The sequence below is a fragment of the Gopherus evgoodei genome, chromosome 8, assembly GCF_007399415.2.
Source record: "Gopherus evgoodei ecotype Sinaloan lineage chromosome 8, rGopEvg1_v1.p, whole genome shotgun sequence".
NCBI lineage: Eukaryota > Metazoa > Chordata > Testudines > Testudinidae > Gopherus > Gopherus evgoodei.
Window position 1 is genome coordinate 51854893 of NC_044329.1, and position 13789 is coordinate 51868681.

Genomic DNA, 13789 nt, shown 5'->3' on the forward strand with positions numbered 1-13789 from the left:
TTGTTTTCCTGTGCTGGGTCCTTCACTTCAAAGGGTGCAGGTAGTGCCTGCTCCATCCAAACTGCACTTACATACAGAATAAGATCTATCCTGTGTGTTTGGGGTTATTTTACCACAAGTAAACCCAAATCCCATGTATGTTCCAGGGCAATGAAGGGCCATATTCTGCCCTTGTGTTACATAGCTTCAACTAAAGGCAAGGGGAATTGTGTACGTGCCTCTAAGGATGGACTTTGGCTAGAGCTGTGGATGAAGTGAGGAGAGATCACTGGGAAAATAGCCCAATTAGTTTCAAGAGAGAGCCTTTCCCAGTAGGACAAATTACACTACCATCATGTTTAGTGGCTTCATGATTGCTGAAGCAATGTATTTTTTGACCAAATGTGTAAGTTGTTATTCCCATCAGAAGGGCTATGGTGTACACTGGATTTGCCATGATCTGTTTTCTGCAGGGATCAAACTTCCTTTAGTTTTCTTCACTACTGTGATGCTCTCCTCAGGGCACCCACAGCCGCAAACCACTGTTACCTCTCTGCCTCAGCAAGAGAGAGCTTTGCTAGAACTGAGACTGTGTGTCAGCTCCCTGCCATGCCTGCCTGTCTATTTCACCAGCAAACTCCCTGAGAGGCCACCAATCTTAACCTCGCCTTGCAGGTAACAATCAGTGAACCCCATTTCCTGAACTCCCCAGAGACATCTCTGCAGTGTCCAGTCCCTCTCACTAAGCACTCACAGAAATGAGTAAGTTCACTGCCCTCCAAAGAGACAGAGCACACACCAGCCTTAGTTTAATTGAGAATTCACACTTAATTCAATATAGCAGCACTGATATGATTTTGTAATAAAACAAGGATAAGTTTATTAATAAGGACAGAGGTTTAAGTGATGAGAAAAAGAGACCATTTTGGTTAAAAACCAAACCATACACTCTTTCTAGTGACTAAACTTAATTCTAGCAAGTTATAGTCTTTGCCTAAGTAGGTTTCTCATTTGCGAGTTACCAGCAGCTCCTGCCCTTCAAGCCACGGGGATCCATTTTTTACAGATATAGAGGGTGCTGTTCTTTGTTCCTTAAGTGATGGATCACTAAAATGTCTCTAACTAAACTGATTGCTTTGTTTATGTAAATACTCTTTCATTGTCTTCTGCCAGTAATCAAGCCACTCAGCCAAGAAAATCCACATTTCTTTGTCTAGGGCAGGCTGGATTTATGCATTGCTTCTGAAACACATTTTAAGAACATATTTCTAGGACACACATGTAATTCTTTATGCACAACTCATACGTACATCACACAATGATATTAATGACCAGGGTATCACCAACCCTCATAAAATATGTTACTTGATACACTTCTTATAGTGCAGTAATAATGTGTACAACCAGTTGATTCAATTGCTTATTATTTGGGGTTCAGGCCCTCCGTTTTCCCTCTGGGGTGTCTGGACCCTGATTATCACAACTACAGAAGTCAGTTTACATTTTCAGGAATGAAGAAGTCACATGCACTAATTTTAAGGATTATTTGGGCCTTTGAAATAAGTCAGAGATAAGGAGAGAGTTTTCTTTCCTTCTGCAAAATCATCAGAACTCACAGCTTGATTATATGTTTTTTTTTTTTCGTGTGCCAATGTGAGAAGAAGATAGTGGGAAGAAGCCAGGAAAATAATTAGATACAGCAAGCAGTATTTATGGCAGTTAGCAATAGGCTACTTGGCAGGAAGAGAGAGGCAAGAAGATCATGCGATTCGGAACCCCAGCTCTGGCTAGTCTAAACTGTATTTAACAAGTTTTTGCTTGGTCCATGTAGACTAGACTTACTCTAAAGCATCTTAAACCTACAATAAAGTAACTTTAACAGTGAAGATCTAAAGGTCGGCTTAGTACAATAAAATAAACCCTTAAAACCAGCACATTTATCCATTGGAATAAACTGTAACACTTTTTTTCCAGCATAGGAAAAGGAACTGAGACAGTCTTGTATAGTGATGGGCCAACCTCAACAGATTCAGAAGTTCAGTTCGGTCGCCGAAAATTCAGCTGTTGCTTATCTGAGCCTATGTGTTATGGAAATCTGAGCAGATGTTCACTATTTCCTGGGTTTGGCTGTGATATGGAATAGCACCAAGAAATACCCTGGAGGTATTTCTGCTTTTAGTCCTGGACAAAATCAGAGAGTTCCAAGATGTGAAATATAAAAATAAAAAGCCTTACATATATTAAAAAGTTAATCCAGATTTTTTGATGCTGGAAAAATCATTGGGTGTTTGATTCAAGTTTTGGGAAAGGTTCAAAAAGGTTTGGGGTAAAATTGTCAAAAGTGCCTAAGTGACTTAGGAACCTAAGTCTTATTGCATTGACTAAGTGCCTAAGTCATTCTTAAAAGTAGAACTTATGTTCCTCAGTAGCATAAGATCTTCTGAAAAGTTTACCCCAGCCTTATTTTATCTGAACTGGTGGTTTCTTCCTCCTTCCTTGTGTAAAATAGAGTTTACAGTTATAAAGAAGAGTGTATAAAAATTTACTAACTGAAAAGCATGAGAATGGTTAGGTTTCTGAATCCTTCAGAAAGGTATAAAAATATACTGCACAAAACTTGAGTTAATTAAGGCTGGATCCTGTTGAGCGTCTGTCACCATTATTTGCTATCACTTGCCACTTTCTGTAAACTTAGTGGGATCGGGTGTCCTTACAGTGTAAATTGACTGTCAGAGAGCAAGTGTGGGATTTACTCAGCTCAAGATGTGATAGAACTCAAACTGTTACTGAGAAAGTTCTCCTTGACCTGAGGTGCAGCAAATATTGAGCAGGATTTCTGCAGAAACTGTGAAGGCACAGGGTCTGTGCTCAATGGATAGAGAATTGTTATTGATGCAAGGGGAGCAGCAGGCACAAGAATATTGACTTTATGAAACAACCAAACTAGAGATTCTGGATTTTTATTTCTCTCATGCATATACACATACGTGCATTCCAACATACTCATTTTTTATACATACGTGCAGTCTGGTGCACTTGTCGTTCTCTCCCATATGTCGATTTTCTCTTTCATGTTTCCTCGCATCTGAACTTCTCTCTACACTTTTGAAATCACTTTTCCAGTAAGCAGTTAGTTCCTGCAGTAGCCGCCTGTGACTGTCTTTCACTGTGTGACTGACAGCTGTAACTCACCCCAGTAGCAGTGGAAGACAATGCATGGAAAGTGCCTAGCATACCTTCAGAACTGCAGTTTCAGCTTTTTGTAAGTGACTGAGAAATTGTAGAGTGAGGAGAGTTCTGTCGTTTAGCTGATGAGATAGGTAGGTAGTCTTTCTGAGGTTCAGGATCAAATGTTATGAGAAGCATTAAGGCCCATTTTTGCTGCCACTCAAATTCTGTGATAAAATCATTCCCCAGCTGTAGTTGAACTTTGCAGTACTATTGCAGAGTTACTGCTTTGGGTGCCAGTGAAAATGTAGGCCACAGATTGCAACACCAGAGCACTGGCTTTAGAGGATAACCTGCTACCAGCTATCTCCAGGGGAACACTGAGATGTGCTTCTCTTCCTAGAGTTCTGTTCCTGCTCCCAGATTTACAGGACAGTCTTGATCTTCCTGGGTCTATACTATGTCTTACAAGTCTCTTTGACTAGGCAATTAGAGGGTCCTGCACTTATTCTGGATTTTGTAACATCAGTATAGAATTATTTAATGCCACAGAACAAGAATAATGAAATGGCAACTGCACTCGTCCAGCCAAGCAAGGAGGAGTGTCTTTCCTCGACAGACACATCTGGTACCATGGGTGACGCTGAGAGTGTTAAGGAGGTTGTTTCTTGGCATTTTTTTTCATGATTGACTTGTCTGCTACAACATGGCGCTAAGTATACCTAGTTTATTGCAGTGCTGAGTGTTCTCAATTCCCATGGGCCACTGTAACTATACCTCTTTGTGGATAAGCAGAGGACTTCAGCCTCCAAGGCTGTCTATGTAGATCTGTTCACCAGCAGTTCATTCATTGTACAAATGCAAAATATGGGCCTGATCCAAAGCCCATTGAAGTCAATGGAAAAACTCTCATTGACTTCAGTGGACTTTGGACTATGCCCCAAGAAGAAATATCAGTCTTATAATTTCTTCTCCTTTTTTCCTGTAGTCATTGCACCTCAGAATGTGCAGCTGCTGAAGATCACGGAAGATTCTTTGACCTTCAGCTGGGATCAGGTGCTCGACGCGGATTATTACCTCCTCAGCTATTATCCAATAGGGCACGAGGCCTCTGCAGTACAAGTCCAAGTGCCAAAAGGACAGCTCAGCTATGAGATCCCAGGCCTTCGCCCCAGCACAAAGTATCAGATCACTCTTCATTATGTGAAGAAGGGGATTTCCAGTAACTCAGAACACCTACAAGCAAGGACAGGTGGGAGCACTAGAAAGTCCCTTTCCTCAAAAAAAGGATTTACTGGTCTTCAAAGTCAGGTTCAAACTATAGGAGAGCAAACTGCTAGGCTTTGAGGGTGTATGGCACTACACATGACTTCCTGTCTGAGATTTTGGAAAGGCCCATTCTATAAGCCTTTCTTCTCCAATTTAAAGATGTTTTTCCCAAAAGTTTTTTTGGGATGAATTTCCCATCCCCCCCAAAGTCCCAGCCATTGTTCCCTGCTTCTGAATTCAAGGGAGTTCACAGTGCTGGGACCAGTTTACTCTCTGACTCCAGGAAGCAGAAATGTTTCTCTGTCATGCTATCTGCAGTGGCACATGACCGTGAGTGCCTACCTCAGGGCAGACACCCCAAATTGATGATATGTTCTAGAATTAGATTTCACTGACCTAATAAGAAATGTGAACTCCTGGATCACTATAACAGTTTTACCAAGGAGTCGACAGTGCCCTTCGACTCTCCCGTCTATCTTGCTACCCAGGAAATCTGGACTTGGTGATAAATGGTCACTTACACCAAAAATCATTGGGTGTTCAGTTTGCTCCCAGTCCCAAGAGACCAGTCTCTTATCCCAGATCAATTTGCATCATAGATATCATGCCAAAGACAATGCCTGTAGCCGATCCTGTAATAAATTAACTAAAGTTTTATAACTAGGAAAAAGAAATGAGAGAATTATTTACAGGTGAAAACAAGCAAATATATACATGCAAATGAGTTACTATCTGTGGTTCCTAAAGATGACAGAGATGTAGTAATCTGTCAATTCAATGTGTCTTTCAGGGCAGACCCAGGGGTAACCCCTGGGGATTTTTGCCTTAGTTTAGGTTTCAGAGGGGTAGCTGTGTTAGTTTGTATCAGCAAAAACAATGAGGAGTCCTTGTGGCACCTGAGAGACTAACAAATTTATTTGGGCATAAGCTTTTGTGGGCTAAAACCCACTTCATCAGATGCATGGAGTGGAAAATACTGAGACAGGTATAAATACACAGCACATGAAAGTGGGTGTTGCCTTACCAAGTTGGGGGTCAGTGCTAATGAGCCAATTCAATTATAGCTATAGAATAGTCCACTTCCACCTCAATTGAATTGGCTTGTTTGCACTGACCCCCAACTTGGTAAGGCAACTCATCTTTTCATATGCTGTGTATTTATACCTCATATATACTTCTCCACACCACTCTTTTGATCTTAGCCTTCTCTCTGCTCCCACTCTGCAGTTGGGGGTAGAGGAATTTGCTTCTTAATTTGTGCCAGCCTCTCTCCAAGAAATTGCAGCTCCTTACTCTCTGAGAACCATCCATTTGAATGGACACAGAAGGGTTTCAAAGAAGGAGAATGTAATTATCAGGTGGGATTTGGCTAGGGGATGAGAGGTACTGCCTAGCCTAACAGAAGATCCTTAGAGAGTGCAAGTAGTCAGGACTTCACTTGTACGAATGGCAATGCCAGGTGCACTGCACTTCCTAACAATCACGCTGGAGTGTTGTAACATTATGGAGGCCATTTAGGGCAAAAATCTGTCTGGGAATTGGTCCTGCTTTGAGCAGGGGGGTGGACTAGATGACTGCCTGAGGTCCCTTCCAACCGTAATATTCTATGATTATGGACTCAGAGGGCAGAGTGCCAGTTTTGAATTGTCAGCACCACTCCCTGCAGTAGCTGTGTTTTCCTCAGGCATCTCTGGGCCATACCTAAACTAGTCTGACCCTACTTAGGTGAAGAGAGCTTCACACTGTGCTACCTCAATGCCTTTGTTAAAGCCAGTAAAGGGTTGGATTATGGGGAGTGTGTATTTTATTTGTAACAGAACACCTAGGAGCTGGAGTCCTCTGTGGCTGGGATACAGCTTTACAGTGAGTACAGTCAGGCCTGTTGAAAGAATAATTGCATTTTGCCTCGTTAACAACCCTTCAGTTCATCTGAGAAATTGTACCTGGTTTTGAGGCCTGAGACCCCTGGTGGAGGTAGTTTGGCTCTTTCCTGTCTTGTGTGCACACATGGAGGAGAGGTGGCTTTGGTGCTGCTGAAATAATAATGTGCTGCTTGCTCATCACCCTCCCCACTCTGTCTTCCTTAGCCCTATCTGCAGTTAGCGCTACCTGGGTGACAGAGGAGATGGAGAACTCGCTGGAAGTGGAGTGGGAGAACCCCCCAACAGAGCCGGACTATTTTAAACTGAGATTCAGCTCACCGCAAGGGCAGGAGAAGGAAGTGGCGGTGCCTAAAAGCAGTGACCCCAAGAGCAGATACATCATCAGCGGTAAGTGATTGGTTATAGCCAGACAGGACATGGCCAGGGAGAAATGGGGAGAGATAGACACAAGAGAGAGGTTGACTCTTGAATCATAACCTGAGAAGAGCATCTCTTTTGTTTCTGTGTGGCTGATGCTTGGAGCAGACACAGACAGTTAGCAGAACTCTTTCACTTCATGCCTAGGCTGCTGCTGTGAGACTCCTACAATGCACCAGCCCCCTAGCCCCCCCCCCCAAAAAAAACCAAAACCAAACAAACAAAAACACCCAGATGAGCCTTCATCCATGAACCTTGTAATACATAGATGAAAGTCTGCCAGGTTAACCATCTCTAGCACCTAGTGGCCAAGCTAAAAGGAAGAAAGCCAAGAGTTTCTCTTGCAATATATCTCACTGTCACGTTAGTTTGAAACTATACTGAGTTCTCTTCAGCACAGATGTTAGCTGATGAGGGAGCGGAGATGGAATTTAACTGGCAGAACCCTAGGATAGGAACCATTTCCATTCAATCTGATCTCAAATCACAAGAGATTCTGAGACTCCTTTTTGAATGACTAGAGCACTTTGTTTAGCTTGCTCTTGTAGCAAAAGAGGAGGTATGATTTACTTTTTGTCTGGCTGGGAGTTTCACCTTCAATATTGCCAAACATATGGGGTAGATCCTCAGCTGGTGTACACTGGCATAGCCCCATTGAATTCAGTGATTTACACCAGCTGTGGATCTGGCTCTACAGCTTTGCTTGCATCTTTGCACCAAGTCCAGCACTTGTTCACATCTTCACAGGTAGCCATCATGAGGATATTCTGTGTGTGAGGGGGTTGAAGGGTGATACTGGACATCACATGGAAAAGCTCCCCATGTGGTATGGGTAGTAAATGTCAATGTACGTTCATTCAACTTTAATTCTACCCTCATATAAATAAAATTTTCTTGTTCAGTTCAGATCTGGGGACACTAAGGATGGGTAAAATGGAAATCCTCACAATTTATGACCAGTATGGCCCGTAGAGATGAGCCTAAACCAAAACATCAGATTCACATATTCTCCAGACAAGAAGTACAAATCCCAGTCCCACAACTCAAACTCCTCTGTAATGTAAAATCAGAGAGCAGAAGATGCAATTTTTCTAAGAAAATGTTACTGTACTTTATTCCCTAATTGTTGGGACTGCTTCTTTTGTTTTCTTATAGGCCTGAAGCCTGGCACAGAGTATAAGATCATTGTCATATCTGTGAAGAATGAAATTGAAGGAAAACCATCTGTAGTGAATGGCCGCACTGGTATGTATCCAGAAGTCCCAAGGAGAATCAAGCTCCATTGTACTCAGTGCTGTACAGACACAAAGGGATACAAGGTCCGTAGGTGGTGATGCTTGTTTTGAGTTGATTCGTGTTTTCAAGCTTCTCTCCACAAACATGAGAGTTAGAAACTTAAAAAACAAACAAAAAAAAAAACCCCCAACCTGAAATTCTCAGGTAATCACCAGACTGCAGGAGCTGGGGCTTTAAGACAAACACCAAATATCATGAGACTCAGCAACACTGCATTGTAACTTACTATGTAAAATACCATCAGTCCAGATGAGCATGCGGGTTACAGGTGGGAGTTGAGGAGAAGCAGCAAGGGGAAGCAACTGGGATGAATGGAAGGAGGAGAGAGGGCTGGGTCCTCTTCTCAGAGGAGTGAGGAAGGCATATAGTGGGGATGTTGCTCTGGTCACCACACTGTGTGGAGGACAGATAGCTGGCCAGGTCCTCTGACAGCCAGTAATCAAATGCTGCATGCAGACTGCAGGGCAATTCCATCTTGTTCTCACTGACTGCATTTGTTTCTCATCTGTGAGATGGAAATCCAGGATTCTCCCACTACTGGAAACCTACAAATCCCCAAATAGAATCATCATTCCATCCTTCCCACATCTCTTCTCTGTTAATGGCATAGGTGGGTGGGTGTGGCACTGCTGAGGTCTCTTTCATTGGCCACTGCCTGGCCGGAGTCTGCTGGACTTTTCTTTTGATCAGAGCTCTTGTTTACTCTTGACGTCTGATTCCAGTTACCCTTGGAAGGAAGTGGGGTTGGGAAGCACTGCTGTCTTTGGAACATGATGACTCCATCTGTCACCTGTGTTTTCAAACATTGTGAACATGTGGATTCTGTCTCATTTTTAGCGGTTATTACTTGATCGCCCTCTGCTTTGCATAGAACCATTCTAGTGCTGCACAGCCCCAAGGCTTTTCATGAATGTATTAATTCCTCTAATATTTTCCCTTGTTCTCTTCAGTGACCAAATCAGCCAATTCATAGAAGTTTAAGGGAATTTGTAGAACATAAGTGCAACACAGCTGCATAAAGGGTGCTGCCTGGAGTGCTAGCTGTGTAGTGGTTTTATGGAACAAGAGCTCCTTTGAGAGAGACCCACCCAGGTTGGTTAGCTGCACAGACACTGCACAGTGCATGAGTTGTTTGCATAGCCTCTCCCAACACTCCAGAGTTACTACCCGAGAAGGGGTGGAGAAGATCATCCTCCATTGCCAGCACTGGGTACAGTTCCCCAATAAAGGACATCTCAGATGTTAAAGTGATCTTAAACTAGGTCTCTGAAAGCATTAACAAAACACACAATAAGATCCAGTGGCTAGAAATTGAAGTTAAACAAATGGAGACTGGAATTAAGGTGCAAAAGTGAGGCTAACCATTGGAGCAACTCATCTAGGAGATTCTCCATCACTTGAACTTTTTGTATCAGAACTAGATATCTTTTTCTAAAGGAGATGCTGTAGCTCAACCAGAAATTACTGGGTGAAGTTTCTTGGCCTGGGTGGTTCAGGAGGTCAAACTAGATAATCACAGGGGTCCTTTTTGACCTGAACATCTATGAATTATTCAATATTCAAGCTACCATTTGTTCTTTAAGATGGTTCTCCTGCCATCTCTGGATCATTCTCTCTCCTCCCTTCCCCATGGTAGTGTGCGGAGGGGCCAAGGGACCACTGGGATGCTTTAATGGAGAATACTAATTTCTCCTTTAAAGGGTCCTTGTGTCAGGCACTTAGTAAGTGGACTAGTCCATTCCTCTGAGTATAAAGCTGGGAACCAGGAACTCCTGATATTGACTCCTGTGTCTTTGGGAAGTCACTTAGCCCTTCTCTCTCACTGTCCTCATTCGCAGATAACAACACTTGCCTCTGGGGTGCTATTGTGAGGATGGATGAGTTATTGCTGGTAAAGTAATTTGAAATTGAAATGTACTGAGTATATTATTCTCCCCAAATTTCAGTTCTCTTGAAATGGTATCAGCCTAGTAAGGAGTGCCTGGATTCAAAACAGCTATTTAAAAGATAATTCTGCCATTTTGTCCACAGATATATTTCTAGTTTTTAAAAACCACTGTATTTGCAGGACCCATCACTAATACACTCTGAGCCCTGCTCTCTGGCTTTGCACCAGGATTTAACTCACTAATTGTATTCTCAAAGCTATCTGCCCTCCTGCTGACCAGACCAGAAAGTAAACCAAATAAAGCTAGGCTTGTCTCTGCATTATCAGGAAGATGTTTGCCAAGTAGAAGACAATAAAATTGGGTGGTGGAAAATACTTTCAAACTCTTGAAAGGGCTGGCTGAGCACTGTAGAGTAAAATAAATGCTACACATGACAAGGAATGTGACTGTTGGGATCAGGTGGAATATTGCTTGGGGAGTCTTTTAACACTGCACTATCAAACGCTCTTTTAAAGGAATAGACAGCCCAACTAACCTGAAGACCGACCGAGTGACAGAGGACACAGCTACCATCTCCTGGAACAGGGTCCAGGCTCCCATTGACAGATACATGGTGAGCTATACCTCAGCTGATGGGGACACCAGAGAGATAGCTGTGGGGAAAGACCAGAATGCCACTACCCTGATGGGTATGAAGCCAGGCATGGAGTACGTGATCTACATCTGGGCTGAGAAGGAAGGCCTGCAGAGCAAGAGAGCCACCACTAAAGCTGAGACAGGTAACTAATGGCAGGGGAAGAAATGTGGAGCTTGATCATGACCTCACACCAGTTTGTCAACTCCATGGACTTCACTGAAGTTACTCCTGATCTACACCAGTATTAATGAGACAAGAATCTGTCCTGTAAATTGTAATTCTCACTGGTAGGCTAAACTGGCCTTTAGTTGTGAAAATGGAGCCTTTTAATTGAGCAGGGGCTTGGACTAGATGACCTTCTGAGGTCCCTTCCAACCCTGATATTCTATGATTCGATTCTATTCTATGATTCTAATCACAAGTGCTGGTAGAGATCCCTTTTCTCAGATGCTAGTCATTAGTATCAGTACAATGGAGGTAATTCAATTAGTAAAACAGCCATCATCAAGGCTTCTTAGCTGACTAAACATGGAGTTAATGACTTGCCTTTAGAATGCCATAAACAAACTCAGTAATCTTCCCTAGGTCCCATTCTGACCTTTCCAAGAACTAGCCTGAGAGTAAGACATTGAGGGATAACTGGTGTAAGGGCTGCTCTGCCTGTGGTTTGGTGGCTGCTCACTGTGCTGAGGCTTAGCATATCTGGTGCTGGTGGGATTTTTGTTGTTGTTGTTTTTTATGTTTTTTTTTAACAGAACTGATACAGTTGCACTCAGGGTAGATGGAGAGTAGCAACCAGTCCCTATGAGGGCTTTTTCTTGTGTGCTAACTCATGTAGGAGCTTTGCTGTTGGCTTAAGAAACAGTATCATCTTCACAGCTGTGGAAGGGGGAAAGACCATGAAAAGTGGGGAAGGACTGATGGGTCTCTCCTAATGAAGTGTTGGGGAGAATCCTCATTGTATCTTTCCACCGTTAAACCTTCTCTAAAAGAAATTGACAGCCCAACAAACCTGGTGATGGACCAAGTGACAGAGGACACAGCTACCATCTCCTGGAATGAGGTGCAGGCTCCCATAGACAGATACATGGTGAGCTACACCTCAGCTGATGAGGACACCAGAGAGAGAGCTGTGGGGAAAGACCATAGCACCACCACCCTGGGCTGAGAAGGGAGGCCAGCAGAGCAAGAGGGCAAACGCTAAAGCTGTGACAGGTAATCAGGGGAATCTTTGGGATGTGATACTAGCTAACTGCATATCACAAACTGCTTCCTGAAGATTAGCTGTGTTTTGTTCTGTTTTCTTCCAATTTATTGCACAGTGTACATTATAGGACAATTTGTCATGTGGCCAAACATGCTGCAGGTCATTCCAAGATTGAGATTTAGGATTTACCCCAACTCCCATTTTCCCAATTTCAAAATTTCATTGACTTTAATGGGGTGCTTGAGTGGTTCCATATGCATATAGGTCAGGTTTGGGAAAACTTTTTGGTCTGAGGGCCACATCTGGGTATGGAAATTGTATGGCAGGCCATGAATGCTCATAAAATTGGGGGTTGGGGTGCAGGGGCAGGTGAGGGCTCCAGTTGGGAGAGCGGGCTCTGGCATGGGGTGGGGGATGAGGGATTTGGGGTGCAGGAGGGTGCTCTGAGCTAGGATTGAGGGGTCCAGAGGGAAGGAGGGGGATCAGGGCTGGGGCAGAGGATTGGGACAGGGCGGGTGTCTCAGGGGTGCAGGCTCTGGGTGGCGCTTACCTCAAGCAGCTCCTGGAAGCAGCAGCATGACCCCCTCCAGCTCCTACGTGGAGGGTGCGGCCAGTCAGCTCTGCATGCTGACTTGTCCGCAGGTGCCGCCCCTGCAGCTCCCAGAAGCAGCAGCATGCCCCCCTCCGGCTCCTTCATGGAGGAATGGCGCTCACCAGCCAGCACTGTGCACTGCTCCATCTGCAGGTCCCGCCTCTGCAGCTCTCATTGGCCACAGTTCCCAGCCAATGGGAGCTGTGGGAGGGTGGTGCTTGGGGTAGGGGAAGCATGTGCAGCTGTTACGCTTATAAGAAGCGCGTGGGATCTTTTTCAGGGGAAAAGGCAATATGCCGCATTTATTGAAGATACAATTAGCATATGCATTCAATCATGCACCACACAGACATACACTGTCCCACCAGTAGATGTTATAATTGCCAGTCCAGATCAACCTAGTGGCCAGCTAGGCTGATCACCGGTAGGGAGGAGCCAGATTCCGTCGGTTGCAACATGAGGGTCCGGGGAAGTCTTGGCAGTACGAACCCAAAGTTTCAGGGCAAGGCACCCTGTTCATATAAAAACAGCAAAGAATCCTGTGGCACCTTATAGACTAACAGACGTTTTGGAGCATGAGCTTTTGTGGGTGAATACCCACTTCTTCAGATGCAACACCCACGAAAGCTCATGCTCCAAAACGTCTGTTAGTCTATAAGGTGCCACAGGATTCTTTGCTGTTTTTACAGATCCAGACTAACATGGCTACCCCTCTGATACCTGTTCATATAGTGATTTTCCTTGATTGGGACCAATGAATTTTGCTCTGTCATGCTGTAATCAATTGTTGTTTGACAAGTGCGTGTTTTCTTAAATTGTCCTTCTCATTCTTTATCACAGCCAACTTGTCCCCATTGATAGGTGCCTGTCTCATCTTTAGAGTCATTAATCTGCCCTCCTCTCACATTTCAATAAGGGCGTGTTACAGCCTCCTGGCGCCCTTGCATCTGTCTCCGGTTCCTCCCTCGTACATGTAGTTCAGCAATGGCCTTCATACTTCTCTTAACACATACATTCCTCATTCACACACAAAACAGAATTAATTTACACAGAACATTTTGAACAGGAACATCAAATTACAATGCAAAAGAAAAACAATCACTGCATTATTTAACTTATTTTAAAATGCTAAACCTACAACAAATTGGTGACCCTCAAAGGTCTGTCATTGCCTTGAAATCAGTCCAGACACAGATTCTGGCTGATGTATCTCTTCCCATTGGCCCATTAGGCCATTCCTTTCTGTTATTCAAAAAGGGTGGCTGGCAGGATTTGATCAAATCATACACCAATACGTTTAACACATGCTACATTACTATTCTTTATCCTTAATTCTAAATTATATAAAATACAAATATAAAATCCTTCTACTACTGAGCCCTCTGGCTGTCCCTATGCGTAGGAGCCGGAGCCAGAGGGGGGACATGCCGCTGTTTCTGGGAGCTGCACAGA

The 13789-nt window shown here is 43.8% G+C and overlaps 1 protein-coding gene across 1 annotated transcript in view; it reads left to right on the plus strand.

Annotated features, from left to right (window-relative positions):
• The window catches only part of TNN (tenascin N), a 42451-nt gene that overhangs the window by 5014 nt on the left and 23648 nt on the right, over window positions 1-13789 (plus strand). Inside the window, 6 exon segments of the mRNA XM_030573334.1 lie at window positions 4136-4399; window positions 6504-6686; window positions 7872-7961; window positions 10417-10680; window positions 11531-11696; window positions 11698-11753. Of these exon segments, the coding sequence (XP_030429194.1) occupies window positions 4136-4399; window positions 6504-6686; window positions 7872-7961; window positions 10417-10680; window positions 11531-11696; window positions 11698-11753 (1023 nt within the window).